Raw genomic sequence first — 19,963 nt, 5'->3', positions numbered from 1 at the left:
TAGAATCCAGTGTTAACCTGCAGAAAAACAACAGTCACCCATCCCCTCTCAACCACCCTGAATAAAAGACTTCTTGAAGATTGATTCATGTTGACCCATTCTCCAAGTTACACTAAAACCATGTTGAGCACAGAGTGTCAGGCTTATGTTGCATTTGGAATTCCCTCCCCATCTCCATCCATAGTCTACGGCTTTATTTGCCCTTCCGTAAAGCGATTAAAAGTTTTTGTTCCCTTCGTTATAAGTTGTTCGTTGTACTAATCTGGTTTCAGCGCCAGGAGACCCTTTTGCTGGGGCAGCCGTGCGCTTTACAAATCCGCCTAACATAATATAACATAACATTGTTGGGCGATCAACTGCAATTTTTTATAATTATATCTTTCCAATATTTCCTAAATGTAGAACTTTATTTAGCCCCACAGTTGGCACAGTTGAATTTCTAAGATCATTATGTAATGTCTATTCAACTGTTGAAAAGACTGTATTTGTGTGTAAATCTGCATAATATCATTGGCAACTAAATTAACTCATTTGATAATGTGCTGAAAATATATACTTGTGTATTTTAACTGCATACTGCACAAGGAATGACAACCATTCAAATTGTAGTCTTGAAGATTACTCAAAGATTAAATTTAACAAAAATGTTCTGTCTATCAATTTTCATAAGATTTTCACCAGGCATGTTTTTGATCACAGCAGTTTTCATAAATTCAGTCTGTCTCATGTGTCTAGATTTGATTCAACAATAACAAATGTTTATTATTAATACTGAATTAATACTGAATTATCTAATGGAATTAAAGGAGATTAACATACATGTTTGATAACTGATTAATAGTAAAATGTATTTAATTATTTATAAAGTGTTCATGATAGTGTAATGTTTTAAAAAGATAATCAGCTCATCTTCCCATAAACCTATTATGCTGAAGCCACTCCTAAACTAATAACCCTATTATGCTAAAGCCACAACTTTAACACAAATTCATCCTGGAAATCTTGTAAGAACGTTTAACCGCCCTTCAATTTTAAGAGGCTGTTATAGAGAAATCAATGATTAGAATTCTTTCACCTCAAAATGGCAGATATCACTAACAACAGCTATTCTCTTGCTTCCCATTAGATGACCATTCTAGAATAAGACTGAAAGTTGAAAATAGCCACGACAATTCTGATTACATCAACGCAAGCCCAATTGTAAGTATCAGTGCCTAATGAGATGCTATTGACTCCCTATGGTTAATGATGTTAACTTGTGCTGTACCACTGTCTCTTCTCTAACATTTTAAAACCGGGACAAAGGAATTCTGTGCTTATTGTTGGATTTATTTAGCTTACTCTTCCATGGCACTTTTAACTGCTTTGCCAACTAAATTCATGTGTTTATTTGTTCATCTACAAAAATGTTGCAAAGGTGCATTCAATGGAATGTAGAAATGTATACCACTGTATAGAAAATTATATTGTTTTGATCCTGCAGAGAGGGCTATAATTGTGTTTTATTTAGCTTGTATTTTTTTAACAACCAATAAATACTACATTTACATTTCTAAAGTCCGTTCACTGGCCTTTTGATGAGATCAGGCCCAAAAACACTATTTTAGCAAATAATACCTAGGCAGTTCCTCTAATGTATTTGAGGCTAAAGCTGTCGTGCTAAAATCTCTGAGACAGTTTGGAAAAGAGCAGCTTAATGCAAGGGGGAGGACTCTGTGGATAGAGCAAGCCAGTACCTCATGCTACAGTTAGCACAGTTTTGCTTTAGTTCAAACTAGATAGAAAACACAGTGTGAAATATTTGCTTGAATTCTCACTCATGAAAGCAAGGCCTCCATTGTAGCTGGGCTGCAGCTGGGTAGCTCCTTACCAGAGCAGTGGTGAGTGGAGACATTTGGGCCAGATTCTCAAATCCATTTTTGGGTTCAAATCCACTTTTTTGTGATTCAGAAAAAATGCATTTACTCTCTTAAAAAGATGTATTCACACATACCTGCTTGTATGATTTAATCAGATACGATAAAGAAAGTGGGAGGTTGACAGTCGAATGTCCTGGTATATTTGTAAACACCCTTAAACCTCTAAATCTGAGAGCACAAACAAATCTTTTCATGACCTCAGCCCTCCATGGCCCCATCAGAAATGTACTCTTGTAAAGGCCAAAGTAAATACATATTAATAGTGGAAGGTAGGGAACACCCCCAAAACCTATGTGGGTATATAGGAGGTTGGTGTTCCACAGGAAAAAAATATTTTCTTAATAGAAAAATATGCAAATATGTAAAGTTCTAAAGTGCTATTGGAATGTTATGAGGTATTTAAACATGCATAAATGTACACCAGGCATATTTTTGCATCCAAAAATAACTTATCACGTGACATCTCCACAACATCAGCTGTGAAACTGTGACTGTCCACAACTACTCAATAGTATTGTGTAATTTCCCAAAAGTTGGATTTGCCTCAAATGTACGTGTAAGCTTATGGGGGTAAATATCCAACCTTTTTAGCATTGACCTTCAGCCTCTGGGGGCCTGGGGGGAATCGCTCAAGTATGAAATCTGGCAAAATGAGCAAGCAAGCTTGCTCCACAAAGGATTGCTTAGCTGGCAAAGACGTTTCTGCTGCCTACAGTTTTCATAATTTCCCCACCTACGTTTAAGACTATGGGTTTACACACAACCTCAAAAGTGCCAAAGTGAAGAGACATGTATAGTTACTAATTGCTAGGTTATCTATTTTTTCCAACATCTATCTCTGCTGAACCCCAGCCAATTTTAAAAATTTACAGTGTTTTCTTAAAGAGTAGGCCATCTTTTTTTCTCTACCTGGAATTGCACAAAACAGCACTTAATAAGTCTGCAGCAAACAATGAAGTGAAAGGCTTTCAATTACAGCACAATGAGATCCTGGCTTTGATGGACACAGACATCTCTGTTAATTACAACAGTTTTGTTGTGCTTAGTTCTCCTTAAATTTCAGGAAACTCCTCCAGTGACAAATAATGTGGAATTGCCAATTTTAAATCCCAGGTCATGAATGTAAATTATAATTGTGTTTTCCGTCAAGCAAAATACTGTCTGCTGCCTCTAATACAGGCTTGTCCGATACTGGTGAGAACATAATGACGAGTAAAATTATAAAACAGTGGTAATTGTAGGACTGCTCAGTTCTAATCAAGCCCACACAGGAGCCCATAATACTTATTTTGAACATTTATTTCTAGGAGATGTGCCAGATACAATTTTAGTGTTTTAAAGATTGTAGATGTCATTGTGGACGAACGGTTCGTAAGACAGATACATTTTTCTCCAACTTATTTTTACACCATATAGTAGACATTGTTTATAGGCCGCATACCAAATGCATGGTTATAAAATATGAATAGACATTCATTAAGTTATGTGAAAATGTATCAGTCCAAATTGCAGATAGAGTATTTTGCTAATTTCTTTAAACGATTAAAGCACAAATACTTCTTGTTGTAGACAATATCAATTGTTCATGACACATGTTATATACCAATATTATAAAAGAAAAAAGCATGCTTTGCCTTTGCTAAATTTTAAATGCCACTGGAAGACCACACTCACACTAACATTCCTTCATACATAACACAAATCACGAAAATTAAAAATGTACTTTTTGAACTGGGCTGTAATAGACCTTCTTCTCCCACTTTCACAGGGACACCATTTATTAAAAACTGTCCACTGAGCGAATTGCAAAACATAGTGCAGAATATTTTTTGTGCTGTATCAGAGACTCTAATTGGTTTGACCAGAACATCCACCTGCACTGTGCCTTATTATTCAATGCATGGGGGAATGGTTGTGTATCTGCTTGTTGTTGCCCTGACGCATATTCTGCAAGGTGATGTACCAATGCACTTAGACATACAGTAGCCACTGAGGCAAACTTAGGCTCACTGTGGCAGGAGGCCAAAGCCCCTCCTCAATAGGGAGGGGAAATTATCTAATCTTTCACCCAGACTGCGTCCGGAAGTCAGTGGTCAGTGAATCAATAAATGCAATAATCCAGCAAGTTGAATAAGGCAATACTACTAACTGAAAAGGAGCCTGCTCTGCTGCAACAGCCAGCCAACATCAATTGGGAGATAGAAGGATTCTGCAAAGCAAATAACTACTTCAGAAATGTCCAGTTGTTATTTAGGCACCCATCTTTAGTTAAGCAGCACTTGTGTAGGGAACATTGTCACACCTGCTCATGTCATGCCATAGGCTGTCACTGGTGCAGCAGGTAGTGTGGCACTGGGGCCCATTTGTATGAAAGGCCCACTCTACCAGCTGCTTGAGTCATAACTGCCTAGTTTGAACCTAATTATGACCGTCTTCTGCTACTAAATCAAAAGGATGGGTACCCTTTTTCCATATTTACACTAAGATCCATGGCATCCTTGCTGCACCACTGTCTCACATGACTGAATTTAATATGTCAAGGAAACCAAACCTCAGTCTCTCCGTGAATGCCTTTGTTCTGTTTGTCAGCAGTGCCTCAAGGCAGTCACTGAAGTGTGATACTTATAACCATTCACTCATAGCATGTTTGAGACGCAACTCATCAGAATATTAGAATCAAGAGCCACATGGACCCTTGGTAGACGTCAAATGAAAATTGGCCCTATTGGACAATTGTGGTGTTCTGTAAACAGGTGATGATGCAGGATTCTGTAACCACTGCATTACCCCTCAAATGAAGGATTCTGTTAGAAGAGACAGAGAGAAGCAGACCTGTTTGTGGCTGCCAGTGTGGCCAGTGTGGTTATATCCTTTGATGCTGTACACTCAATAAAGACACTTTGAACATCTTGAAGCTACGGAAATAAACATTATTGGACTTTCCCATTTGGCGACAAGCGACGTGTTTGCGTAAATTTCACAGCAACTCAAGACATCAACACCATTGAGGCACCCCATTTGACATACCCCACAGGGCCCCAGCTCAAGTGGCAAAACAGTTTGGTGGAAGCAACAACAATAAAAAAAGGTACTTTTACTCTTCATAGAGGCCTTGAGGGTGCATGGGAGGCAGAAGCGGGCAATGGCTCTAAGGGGCTCAAGACGGCAGTTGCGGTGCGAGAGGTGTACCAGCATAGTGTACTGGTGTCACAAGCATCATTTCTTCCTGGCTGCAAATTCATCTGCCTCACTGTCGGTCTCACTGCAGCTGCGCTCTGTTCCTTAGCATCAGCAAAGGAATCCTCAGTAAGCGTTAGTGTGGAAGGCACGTTACGCTCTAACAGCGTGCCTTGGTGCGCGGGGGCATGGTTGCTTGGCAAATCTGACAGAAGCTTCATGACGCATCTGTGTGCACAGGGCATTAGGTTCTGACTGCGCTGACCATAAACCCATGTTAGGTGCCCCCCTTTGCCCTGTTGCTTAATTGAAATTCTTAAAGGCTGTCCTGGTTATGTGACTGCCTTCTCCAGTTCTTTGGTGTTCCTTTTGGAAAGGTGCCAGTTTGATCGAACTGGTTGCGGTAAAATCTATGTTTTCTCTGCAAATGTTTGAAGTAAAGTCTGCATTTTCTTTGCATACTACAGCAGTGTTTCCTGGATCATTTGACCCTCCTGCAGCACCCTCAATTATTACATTAGCACTTTGCATGTGTTTGGTACTGCCTGCGGCTCTTTCTGTCTTGTGCATACTTTTGGTGCCCTTATGACAATATCTCGGGTATTGTGTCGGATACCAGTGGGTTCTAAGTTCAACCTCATTGTACCTTTTGCTTCCATTTGCTCTCTATTATTTCCTCCTGTGTGCCCTGCAGAACATCACCATACCCCCATTCTTTTTAGTATCACCTGGTGATCCACCAATAGAGGCTTTTTTATTAAAGCAATATTTAAGGCTGGAGTTATATAAACATTTATGCAAAAAATCACTTAAACACACAGTACGTCAAAAGCCTTTACATACACTCTGTATTTGCACCGTGTTATTGCCTTTCCTACATGTTGTGACAATTGTATGGGTTTATTGCCTCCTTTGATAGTGTATCTCTCGCCATTACAAATGTAGACACATTGGGCTGCTAGTCTAATACCTTTAGAAAAAAATATTTGCTCCAGCATGACCAATCCAGACAGTCACTAAATTATGAACACTTCAAGAGTACGAGTGTGATGTTACATATCAAAGCTTTCAAATACTGGCAGTAAGTGAATGGAGTGTATTAGTAGACAGAAGTATTATGTTGGGCTATTTGAGGAGACCAAAATAGATTAGGATTAGCCTGGTGATAAATACAATTAGAACGTAAAGGATCTAGATGCATGAAATGCCATACTTACTGCATGATAGTCATGGGTGTGAGTCTTGGAAACCAATTCACAGAATGTCCTTTTTTCAAAATTAGGTTTTGCATGCTTTTTTTTAAGGTGTAAATGCAATGGTTGCAGGTCTTACCTTCAGAAACATTTTAATCAGAGGTATTCATTTCAGTGCTTTACTTCAGGAGACAATTTGGATTTATATATTTTAGACTATTAACAATTAATTTGCTGCGCCTACACCACCCCTTCACTAAATGCATCGTTGACCTTCTCACACCCCCTAAACACCATCCATCCTTGCCCCTAAAACTGTGCACCACGCATGAACTACATCCATTTCTGACCCCTATACTCCACCAATCCCTGAACCCTAAAACCACTTTCTACCCCTAAACTATGTTCATCTCTGAACCCTAAAGATCCTCACTACACCTAAACTACACTAAATCCTGATCCTTTAAGTATGTCCAGCCTTGAACCTTAACATCCTCACTACCCCTAATGTCCATCCATTCTGGAACCCTAAACACTTCTCTCTGCACATAAATCCCACCCATCAATAAACCCTTATATCCCTTAAACTCCACCTCCCTGAGTCCTAAAACAAACCTCTCACCACCACTGAATACCACCCATTCCTGACCCCTAAAATCCCCTTACCACCCTTAATATCCACCCATCCTGAACTCTAAAAACAACTTTCTTACTCTAAACTGCACCCCTCATTGAAACCTTGAAACCCCTCACCATCTCATCCATTCCTGAACCCTAAAACTCTTTCTGCCCATAAACTCCTTCCATCCCTGACCCCTAAAATCCCTTACCGCCTTAAAATCCCACCCATTTGCGAACCATAAAAACCCCTTACCATTTCTAAACTCTACCATCACTGAACCCTTAAACCTTTCTCCATCCCCAAACTCTATTCATTCGTAAACCCTAAAAAACCTTTACCTCCCCTAAACTCTACCCATTCCTGGTCCCTAAAAAAGGACCACAAAACGTAGTCAACACGATTGGCTCCTGCTTGCTGCTGTTCGTGTTTTGTTGTATCTAACGCTATTTTCGTAGCTTACAATGAATCCTCTGGTCCATTTAGGATGCAAGACTGCATTTTGCGCTAAGAAAACAACGCTAAATGCTGGGTCACAATCCTAGTATAATGCTACACAATTTCACAAAATGTAGCTCTAATTTTGCTTAATTATGCTACAGCAAATTACATAACTTAAGCCCACCACTAATTATATTCAATATTTTTTTTATATACTGGATAGTTGAATTTTGTCAAGTATCCATCCCTCTGGATAATCTGGATATAATAAGTGCCCCAAAACTGGAAATGAGTATCTTGACATCTACCCTTTACCAAAAGAATTTGAATATCATGCAGCCTGGCCACCAGTAATATTCTTTACAATCTAGTAAAGTTAGTACAGATGATTTGATCACTCAATATAATATTTGTCTGGAGCTTCTGATGCTTTTATTCTGCCTGATAAATTGGCCAATTCTTTCTTCAAAGCATTTACAAAATTTACCCAGTATTTGGATGAGGACATCTGGGTTTAGTTATGCAAATCACTGTAATTGCAAATTAGTGAAAGTGGCACATTTTGATTCCAATGTAATTATTTTTTGATTTGTGAAGATTAATTTTTTTCATAAGTGGCAGAATATAGCTCTGCACATTTTCAAGTTATGTTCACCCCTCAGTTTTTGATTTCATCAACAGTTTCTATGCCTCCTATTGAGTGTTCTTCCGTCTCTTTAGCTGTGTTCCATGCCAATTTTTTTCCTTTTGTACTTTGATTTTGTACCCTGAAAAGGAACAAAAACATTTAAAGTTGACAAATAAACTTTTAATTTCGTATTGGTTACTAGTTAAAACTAGAAGAGTGTCAGTAAATAATTTCACTCTATTATTCATAATATCAGATTTGTGCCCAGGTATTGACTCATTTATTCACAGTGAATCAGCAAGGGATTCAGTAAACAAAGCAAACAGTAAAGGGAACACGGTACACCTTTACTGTGGTGTTTTCTCATGACAAAGATAAAGAAAAGATAATTTTATCGATTTCAATAAAAGCTTCCATATGTCCATGGAAAAACCATCTGAGTCTAGTGTGTTACAGTTTGTCGCATCTTACAAAATCTTCTCTAGCACTGATATTTTCGACATTGCATGTTTGTGATTTCCTAATAGCAAATTTTAGCGATTTGCTATTAGGAAATCACAAACGGCGATGTACAACAGTGTGTTTAACACTGTTAGCAATTTGTAGGGGCTCACAAAGAGACCTGCCTCATCAGTATTCATGAGGCAGGTCACAATTTGCGGCTCATTGTGAATGGCCACAATCACAGGGATGGTGGCCTCCTTGGGTCAGCAGACCACCATGTCAAAATTGATTTTTTGTAAAACAGGAAAACAGGATGCATTTCAAAAATAAAAATGAAAAGCTAACTTTTAATTTCTTTAAAGTAGGCAGTGGTCTGTGGGACCACTGCCTGCTTCTATAAGAAACTGGTGCCCATATTCACAAAGGGGAGGGGGGGCCTTGGCACTCCTTCCAGTTTGTGAATAGGTTGCCACCAACTTGAAGTTGATGGTAACTGCGAATGTTTTGAACCCACATTCCCAGTCGCACAACATTCATACACGGCCCTCCCTAATACCGAATCGCAAAAGCTAAATGCGATTTGGTAAGAAGTTACTGAGTCGCATTTTGCCTTCTGTATGCCCGTTTCTGACCTGTAAAATGCTTTGTACATCTGGCCCTAAATCCTCTTATTTAACCAAAAATAGAGTAGGTATCTCAGCTTATTCAACAAGGTTTCAGTTAATATTTATCAGTATTCATCAGTTCTGCATAAAGTGACTAAAAAACCTGTGAAAGCTCCCTGTGTGCCAATGACAGCCGCAAACATAATTTTATTGTTGTTTCTTTTAGCTTTTACTTGCCATGCTAACATTCTGCTACTATTCTCTTCATACTATCAAAAACATAGTCAAAAAAATATTTTTTAATGCACAAATTAATCAGCTCTCATTTGAAAACCAGTTCAAATGCACTGCTTGGCCTGTTGTGGGCACTATTCACAAACACTTTGTTCACAGCAGTCATACAACACATGCCTCATATATTCCCATGTCAACACTACTCCTTCCAAAGCTCATCTAATTACTACAGTTCAACACCTTATGGACACCACCCAGCTCATCGTAGGTATTTTACATCTATGTATTTGGTATATATCAACACCGTTATTTTTGTCCCCCTTCTTCTCTTCTCGCATAGTGTGTGTCTGCACTCAAAATCACTTTTAATATAGATATCCTACTTTTCAAAAAGATTCCATACATCTTCACATATTTGATCACCTTATTCGATTTCATCAGAAATCATAAAAGTATACATATTATAAAAACAGTCTGCACTAACAATTATTACTTTCTTAAAATCATTGCATGAAATTGAAAAAACATTCTAGACGGTAAAACTTTATATAAGTAACTTGCAACACAATAGCATATTGACGGAGATCATAAAGTTTGCAAGTACAGTAGAGCTGGATGCCATTGTTTAAAATTAAGGTTGCATAAAATCGGTACAATATAGCTTTTCTTCAGGTCCTTAATTTTTTTAATAAAAAAACAAAGTATGTAGGGTACTTTGAGATGAAGTTTTGTTTGAAAGATTTTTTAACTAAGATTCTGATTCGGGAAGGAAACTAAGTGGTTAAACATATCCTATTGGAAGTGGGTCAAGATAAATTTGTGTTGGGTGTTATAAACAAACCTTAGATACGGTTGCAAGGAAAAGGTGAAGAGTGACAATTGGTTCTTAGGTACACTTGGTTTAGTGAGTTCAGTTGAGAGGCTAGCTTTCTCAAAAAGTGAAAACACACATCTTAGAAAATCTTTCCTTGATACGCCTAATGCGATCTAGTGCGCGCAACAAAATTTGTTTTATTTATTCTTATGTTTACTTACCTGTATTTGGCCGTATTCCACAGTTTATTACCCCCCACCCTGCCCCTTCCCACCCCACGTCACCACCCGGCAGCACTCCCACCACTGACCGCTACTGCACAGGCGGCTACTCAAAGTAGCTTCGTGGTTACGATCATGTTCCATACACACTCCCCCATGGTACCTCCGGCTAGTCTTGGCCCTGCTGCTCCATGTCTGCACCCCTATTATCTGATGCTGTCCATAATTATGTTTTCTGCACAACAGAGAGTGCCTAGAATATAATAATTGTGATCAGCTTCTGAGTTCTCATTAAATTGAAGACACATTTGCAGCACGGCGCCCATTAAGATTTTTACCACGTTTCAAACTGCAGCTTTGTGACAGGCGCTGATTAGCAATGAAATGGCAAGAGTGGGTCTTTCTGATTAATCAGAGCGCTTGAGTGTTTAGAAGTCTTTTAAAATGGCAGCAGTACTTTAATCATTGCGGCTCATCCGAGTCCTTGTCTTTTGATAAAAAAAACACAGGTGGTTATTTTAAAAGGTACGCATTAGCCATCTTTGTCATTTTAAATATTCTGCTCAGGATTGTGAATAACAATATTAATGCATGTTTTTAAATTATAAACATGTTTTATGATTGCCTCGGATGCACACTCCCATTGCAAAAGGGCGATTTTTAGAATTGCGCATTGGCGGTGTCTTTCCAATATACAAATTTAAACCAGAGTGACTTAGGGAAATTAATCAGTATATACTAGCTGTTTCTTGAAATTAATGGTTTGCAGTAAATTAATCAAGGCTACCAAAGGGAAAGAAAACATGTTTTTCTTGGTTTCCTTGTTCTACCAACTCAACTAAGGATGCACTCATTTTTACCTATGTATATGCAGTAGGGTAAAATAAAATGCCTATTTCGGAAAGGTTGAGATTTGCTCCCTCCCGGAGATCATGGCTGTTGCCTCTTCTTTACGAATGGACTGGCCTTACTGATAATGTTCCTTCCTCACTTTATCCTCCATTTTACATGAGTTTGGATACCAGGAGAGCAACAGGACATTCTTACGGCCAGCGTACTCATCTGCTTTTCAGATGGTTTCATGAATGAATGAAGGAATAGTTTCTTTATTTAAACCAGATTTCAATTTTTGTCTCCTCTTCAGTAACATCGTTTTTGGTTATCTTGATCAATATTTCTAGGTTTCTATGTCAATAGCTTTAATATAACTGATAACATGGTTCAGACAGAGGTTACAGCTAATTTGCCTTCCATCCTCCTGATATAAGACAAGAAGTTCAGGAACACAGGTTCAAATCTCATCAGGGCCATCTTGATATGTCATCCTTCTGATGTTAGTAGATGTTGTGTCCTTGTCTTAAGTGCTATGTCAAATAGTTTTTATTATTTCTACTTTGTGGATAATTTCTCTAATTTGGCAAACGGTCAGCTCCATCCACAGAGAGTTATCTATCTGTTTGTCATGCCTTATCTTGCAGGTAGTACATTCATCTGCATGTTTGCACTGAAGCAAATAACCACTTATTTGTGTGAATGAAATATGAAACATAGCTTTATATATATATATACTACATATAGGCCGTGATTTGATCACAGGTTTAAAAAAAGCATGCAGTATTTATTACATGCTAAATACTGCATGTCTGTGGTCAACATGTGCTATTTGTTGTATATACTATTTACAGCATATGATATTTACCACGTGCGAAGAATAATTAATGTTCTAAATTAAACACAATTACAATATGAGCGATCACTAAAAACTGGTGCAAAATACTACCTTAAAGTATCTCCAGTAGATAGTAGGTAATAAATGTTCCTGAAAATATAGGAGGCAAAAAAAAGCTGTAAATAAATCACAAATATTAAGAACATGCGGTAGAATGGGACATAGCACACTGGGATGTGTGACATGTTATGTTTTCACTTTTATCTGCGCCAAGACACAGAGCCTGTAATGGTTTTCTTGCATTTTCTTAGTTAGGGGTTGCTTAGGGTGGCACAATTTGTGCTGCTGCCTTTAGGGACTCTCTATAGTACCTCAAGCCCTATGTACCAGTTGTACCATTTAATAGGGACTTACTGAGGGTGCTAAAGGGTTTCCCTATTGGATAAGCAATGGTACATATATAGGGAAAGAACAGTGGTACAGTGAACCTGGTTAGCAGGGACCCAGTAGTACGCTTCAGTCAAAGTTGCATAAAAAAACAGGCAAAAAGTGGGTGGGTACTGCAACAAAACTCAGTTTCCTACAGTGATCCAATGCCATTCCACCTTCCTGAAAATGCTGGCAGTGCTAGAATTATTTGCAACAGACACCACACAATGGACCGTAGGACTGGAGCATGCAATTCCTAGCCATCCTTCAAAAAATGCTCTGCTAAGTGATGAACGTTTAGCAGAGAGTTAGTGGTCAGTATCCACAGTTCCCCTGGGACACCCACACAACAAGTACCCGCAAAGCAAACTCCTGTCCTACAGTGGTGTTGTCTGACTTCATGGGGTCAGTTTTTAGCACTCATGTAAACCTGGTGGGCTCACAAATAGGAAAAAAGTGAGCTGCAACCATAAAAATGAGGCACACTAATAATATTTATATGTGGTGTGATGCGGATTTATATATACTGAACTGCTCTGTTATGTGCTCTAGATCAAACCGCAATGTTGTGAGAAGCAGCACTAGCAATTTTGTGGTGACACAACACCCTCAATATACTGGGCAGCCAATCAACCCTTCTTCATCAAGATGGCAATGCATTATGATTGTTGTAGTTCAATCTCAACAGATTCCATTACTACTTTTAGAGGGCTCCTAGCTCCTATGGCAGCACATATATAGATCAATGTGAATATGCGCAACAAATTACATGAGTTATTACTCACAGCCAAGCCAACTTTTTAACAAGCATATGTCTGTCCATCATAGCTATCATGTCCCTTACCTTGGATTCCTCTAACCTTGAGATCTTTCGTGTCATGCACTCCCGACATGTTCAGAGTGCTCATACCTTTTCTGTCCCACTGTAAAGTAGAGCTGAAGTGGAGAACCACCAACAGTACCAGGCTTTCGCACTTGTGCATGACAACTGGCTTAAGTAGATAGTATTGCAAGTTTTGGAAACTGTTTTAATGTTCTCAACATCTTGTAGATATGTTGATATGGTATTGATTTTGTCTGTTATCTGCTACGGCAGGCACATCTTGTTTATTTTTTACAGCATCTTCAGCATGAAATGGAATATTAAATGGTTATGTTATCTTACCAGATTATTTGCCAAGAATTGCAACTCAGGCACAATAAACGTGTACTTCTTACTCTTCCAGCGTCCATGATGGAAGAGTTTGGAAGGCTTAACTTGTAATAATGAGTCCTATCAGAGGATACCAATGGATTCTGTTTGTCTTGTTTTAAAGTGCACAAAAAATAAATACCTGGACATGCCCACTCAGGAACAGGTTGTTGGTGTGCTTTGGGAGTGTCCTGATGCCCTTCTTTCTTGAGGAGTTTGCTGTTTCTGCTCTCTAGTGATTAATCTTCAGGGTCTTCAATGCTTAAAAACGGGCTGTTCCTGATGTTTTGGCTATGTGCTATTTATCTGGTGCAGTATTTATCACACCTGGCTAAAAAACACACTTTTAACATTTAGCACATGTGGTAAATATTGAGTCCATAGTACATAGTAAAAATTCATGATCGTGTTGTTTAACACTTTGGCTATTTACCAAAGCCTGTGGAATTGGTATTTACTGATTGTGCAAGTTTAACTTTGTTTTTTACCCCCAAAATCATAATTTAGGGCAAAGTGGTGCATTTTAATTGTACTGCTGTGCAGTAGATACATTTATCTTTTTCCGTTCTTTTCAAGGACTGATGACATTATTGCATGCTTTTCCACCATAACTTTAATAAAATACAAGTAGGATTATTTGTATCAGTTAATTTCGGATAAAATACACTGACTACTTCTTTATTGGTTTATTTTTTTCTAAGCTTGGTCTTAACTGCCAGTAAAAATGTAACTTTGCTCCTGGTAGAAACTGAAATCCAGTGAGCATGAGGTTCCATACAGATTTAATCCATTTCCATTAAATGGTGAAGCATTTCCATTCACCCGCCCCTTGGTACATTCATTCCTTTAAGAATGAGGAAATATCCTGTCACATATTTAATGCGGTTTTTATGTAGAAAGTTTTGGGCTAACACATTGGCCTGACTGCCAACATCTTAAAATACAGTCCAGATTAGACTCTGTTCTGAGAGGTTTGCTCATAGCATGGAATTTGATCTCTAACCGTCTATGAACCAGATTACAGTTGTGTATAAAATGTGCATGCGCTAAGAAGCACCGCCAGATGATTCTTTGAATTTCCGATTTGTACCCGGATTCCTACTCTTGCAGTGCTAAAGCTGTAAAATAGCAGTTCTTCTGTCTTCTTTAAATCATAATTTTCGTGTGATTCGTACCGTCATGAGGATTCAGAGGTAGAAAACCTACACATTTTTCTCTTTAATCAGTCACCTTTTGGCACTGAAATTTGTATTTCCATGCCAGCGCGTGACTGTTTGACAAAATTCTCTTAAGAACTCCGAGTTTCATTGCAAAATCCATAAAAGAGTCACATTTTAGATGAAATTTGTGATTTGAATCCTGAAGTGCAATGAATTCTTTGCAAACCGAACACTAGAACAGTCGAAAGGCAGAAACATTTTTTTCCTCGCCGAGGTTTTTGCAACAGGGAATGTGTTGGTAGACCTGGAACATTTTGTACACTATTGTAACTGCAGAAAAAATGTTATAGATCCATTCCTTGCTGTGTGCACTCATTTGAACACATTAAGTTAACCGGCCTCTGGTTGCTGGGGTTCTCCATTAAAAATAAGTCTGAATCTTAATTTTATATAGACTTGTATGTCAGACCAATAAAGAATTGACCCACATTTGCTATATTTTTGTCACAGTTCCAGAACAGACAGAGAATGCACAATTTAAGAGCTTGCATTTCACATGTGATAGTCCGAAATATCGTCTGACATAAATATTGTGTCCTAAACATTGTTTACAAAAATAATGTTCCATTGGACGTAAATTGTCTACTATCAACACCAAGCGGGCTATATTTTTGTAAATGATACACAAAATGTATTTCAAACAATGCTCTGACACCTGTATTATGCCATCACATCCAGGCTTCAAAGTCTGCTTGATGCTGATCATCATAAGGCCATTGTTTGTGCTGCATGCCACTTCATGGTACAGAAGGGATGAACGGAGTGTTTTCGAGGAGATTGCATAGCCGTCGTCTGGAGATGGTCTATGATTTTTGCACGCATCCATTGCAAAATTGTCTATAGCTGTCCTTATGCTTACTTTCCATGCCAGAGTTAGTGAAATCTAATCTCTCCTCTTTTTCTCCTCTGCATAGATGGATCATGACCCTAGGAATCCAGCATATATTGCTACACAAGGCCCACTTCCTGCGACTGTTGCAGACTTCTGGCAGGTAATGTGACATCTTATGATAAAAATATTTATAATAAAATTCAACAGTTTTAATATTTTGCACACCAAACCTACCATACAAATTTATTAGAAGAACACAGTACTATTAGGATGATAAGAATACCCTGAAAAGTCTCTGTAGCCAATGACCTTGCATAGCAAGAAACTGAGGATTCTTATTCCACACAATTTGTGCCGGAAGGGCTGAAGCTTTAGAAAGCTGTACATTGGGCCTGCTGGCAGAAAACACTTTCGCAGGAGGAATGTCATGTTGTCTATGATGATCCAGTAATAGAATCCCACACATACGCGATATAAAATGCACAAGAGAGGCAAACATCTCTGATATCTAAAAGAGAGTAAAGCACAATTCTCTCATTCAGCCTTCATTTTATGCACTATATCTGAAATGGCCAATCACGCTAGCTTTTTTGTTGGTGCTTTGTGTGAATTCATCCAATACCAAGCTCTTTCCATCTTCAGTACTCATTCCAAATTTCAAGACACCATCCTTTCTTATAACAATATTAAAAATGTGTCAGATAACTTAGAATGTTGTTGGCCATCATGAAAGTTTAGGGAGTAAATGCGGGAACATATGAAGCATTTTATGATATTCTAAATTCACTAGATTTACTGCATTTCACAAATAAATCCTAATATTCCAGTATTGAGAGTTAAGAAAAGTTTTATGCTGGTTAATATATGTGACGCCATGCATAACTTTAATTACAAATCAAAATGATGACCTCATATATTTTTGAAGTAAGCAAGTCTGTATTGTGCTTAAAATACAAGACATAATCAAGCAACCCGCTCATGAGTTTTTAATGCCATCCAAAATTATGAATATAATCTTACTGAAGTTGGTCAGTTTTAGCAGAAACGCTAACAAGATGTCTCTAGTTGGACAGCTCAATGGGAATCCTACTTAATGAGTAAGAATTTAGGACTTGGAGACAACATTTGGGAGAAAGCTGTTGCCTTCAATCTAACAACTGTTCCTGCTGTTATTTTATCACCAGTTTCTTTTAACATAGCACCACTCGAAATGTGCCCTTTGGAAAGTTACCAACATTATCCCCCAGGCAGGATTCAATAATACTAATCACATGCATATGTTCTTTGCATGTCCAATCCTTATAGCATTTTAGTCCACTATTGAAAGATTGCTATCTAGTACCAGTGCTTATTGGGCGATTACTGTCTGGTGCCTGTGCTCCTCCATTTGGTTTGAAATCCAAAAGTCTGAAGTACTGCACAGCCATTCCCCAGGTACTGGATCTTAAAATTCGTGCATCAATATTTGTGCACTGCTAATGTAGGGAATCTAAAAGCCTCGTTTTTCTAGGTATTATACCACAATGTTCTCAATATTTTATAGTCATTTGAAGGTATTCCAGGTGAATGAGAGGCCCAGGAAAGCTATGCATAACACAATGGGGTATTTAAAGGCTAGGGGGAAGGGGAAATAAACTCGTGCCTGGCGACAGTCTACCTTCCCCCTGAAATAGCAATTGGTCTGAGGCACTGTCTTCTTCATGCTCAAGTTTACAACGAAAGACTAAAGGTGTAGTATAAATCTGATCCACACATATGTTTATTTATAGACTATTGAAAGATAACTTTAAGCTAAAATAATCCTCTTAATACACAGACGTTGCACAATAGGGAGCTTGTTTGCTCTTTTTATAGCATTGACTCTATAGGTAAGGTTTAGAAAGTGCTGCTCTGAATTACTCGTGTGTGCCCAATTCGTTTGTGTACACTTATTTGCCCAAGCACAAAATCTGTTCTTTGACAATGAAGTGTCAAGTCCCTTAGGCCTGTACCAGTCAGTGCACAATGCCACTCACATAGATAAAGCATACGCATGGCAAAAGAAACTTCCAAATGCTGGGGCAGAGGCTGTGTTCCAAGCCCAGGCCTCACTTAGCCCGCAGGTCCAGATTGTGAATAGAGGCCTGTAGGCTCTGAAAAGGAATCTGCTCTTTTCATAAGTCTGCCCATACCTGTTGAGCTCAATTATAGCGCTGAACTCTGGCAGTTGACTAGTTTGTGCACTATGCCGTTTTCATGCAGTGCTCTCAAAGAAATATGGTACCTTGATGGGTGAGGGAATTTGTTTGTTTAAACTAAGTGTCCTTTGGGTTTACTTCCATCCAAGTCTTCAGACAATTGGAAAGATTGGTATTAGAAAAAATGTTACAAGTCTGGGCCCATGAAAGAGGCAAACTGCAAGCATACGTTGCTAAGTGCTTAATTTGAGGCACCCTCACTTATTTTTGGGGACGGAACTTATTTTTCCACATCAGACATTTAGTGATAGCAAAAGAAGGAGAAACAGAAGAAACGAAAGACGGAGGAAGAGAAAGACAGAAAAACCCTCACAAAGGGAGAAAACAGGAACCTGCAAGAGTGAAATAAAGGGTGAGAGAGTGTTTGGTAGTGGATTAAAGATGCGTAAGGTGATTTGAAGGCTACACAGCTTTGTTATTCAAGGCGCTGACATTTAATTGCACCGCCGCTTGCTTCTTAGCAGAGCTTTGGGCACCAGCACTCTTCCGTTTACAAATTAAGCACTGGTCCTAGTGTTACACTTGGTTGGCAGAAGCAGAGTACCGGATAACGGATGATTCGTTTATGGGCCCCATCATTGTGTTTTTCATTGCTGCCATAAAATCTGTGTTCTTCTCATTTTCATAATGGCTTCAATGAGCTGCTTTCCCTTAATAACGCCGATTATACCAGGGGGCATCCGATTGGAAAAAGTGGGTTTATGATATCAGTTATCAATTTGTCTTCTACATTTCAGATATATTAAATTGCATTACTCTGTGCAACATTTATTTCCCTTTAACATTATTTACACAGAATGTTGTGAGTAAACTAAAATTGAATACCTACCACTTTGTCAGCATTATGTCCCATCAAAGTACACTCAACGTAAATCATTATTTCAGCATTTTCTGGGTCTAAACTTCAAATATTACTTCAGAGAGACATAAGAGGTAAATGTGAACCACATGTACATATTTCTTTTTTGATCAAAAGCACGCCCATTAAATGTATTCACTGTTCTGAACAAAGAAAGCTCCTTTTTTATGCATGCGATAATTTACATCTTAATTGCATTCTCAACATTTGTCTAAAATAAATAACTGAAATGTAACCCTTGAGAGAAAGGCCAGACTTCCTTTCACTTAGAAATTCAGTATGCTAATAAGAGGACAAAGGGAAGTGCATGCAAATATTACATTAAGGATGCAGCAGTAATAATTAATTTTAATTAGCGCAAAGCTCCCACTTTCTTCTCTGCGGGGATTTGTCTTGTACTTGTCAGCTGGGCTTTAATGTATAAAACCAATCTTTAGGCACTCAGTGTCAGTTATGGTTGCTGTTTTTTTCTAGTGCGCACACTCGTCCCTTCCCTGATGCTGACTATAAAAACATAACCACTACGTGCATCCAGGGACTGGTGGTGGTCCCTTGGGTCTCAGACTGGTGATGAACCTTGTTGGTTTTGCTTTGGAATTTTTATTTTTTACTGTTGCAACTTTTTGTTTGCAACATCTCTCTCTCTCTCTCTCTCTCTCTCTCTCTCTCTCTCTCTCTCTCTCTCTCTATATATATATATATATATATATATATATATATATATATATATATATATATATATATATATATATATATAACTACATGCATACACACATTTAAAGAGGGAGAGAATACAATATATAATGGGCAATTAATTAGTATGGGGATAGATTATTTTTATAAAAACTAAAACCCCAAGATGGCGATATAGGAACATATTGCACATGCTACTCATTACCTATTGGTTATAATACGTGATTTATTAATTGATTTTATTGCTCTTTTGAAAGATTTACAGCATGTATGCCTCATCTGTTAACAAGGCATTGTTTGCCAGAGTTTTCAGTTATCTTTGTCAATATTTTGGAAAATCTGTATTTTTTTGTTGAAGATAATTTGCTAATATTTAAAATGTATTTTATGCAACAATGTGTGTGTGATAATATGAATACATTTTTAAATTCAGAGCCCCTCAGAAGGAACTTAAAAACATGCATTCTAAAATATGCTTTTCTTTTGTAGTACTTTGACACTACATCCTTGCTTAACTAGACATGTATAAAAAAGAAA

At 38.1% G+C, this 19,963-nt stretch overlaps 1 protein-coding gene across 2 annotated transcripts in view; it reads left to right on the top strand.

Annotated features, from left to right (window-relative positions):
- PTPRN2 (protein tyrosine phosphatase receptor type N2) overlaps positions 1 to 19,963 on the top strand; it is a 2,289,968-nt gene that overhangs the window by 2,169,453 nt on the left and 100,552 nt on the right. For both annotated transcript variants that reach the window (XM_086941498.1, XM_086941499.1), the window contains 2 exons: positions 1,127 to 1,200; positions 15,720 to 15,797. Coding sequence is in view for 1 of the 2 variants with exons in the window: in XM_086941499.1 (XP_086797625.1) it covers positions 1,127 to 1,200; positions 15,720 to 15,797 (152 nt within the window). In the remaining variant the exon portion in view is untranslated. The remainder of the gene's footprint in view (positions 1 to 1,126; positions 1,201 to 15,719; positions 15,798 to 19,963) is intronic.

This window comes from Lissotriton vulgaris, chromosome 10, assembly GCF_964263255.1.
Source record: "Lissotriton vulgaris chromosome 10, aLisVul1.2, whole genome shotgun sequence".
NCBI classification, from domain to species: domain Eukaryota; kingdom Metazoa; phylum Chordata; class Amphibia; order Caudata; family Salamandridae; genus Lissotriton; species Lissotriton vulgaris.
This window is presented reverse-complemented; position numbering and strand designations above follow the sequence as displayed.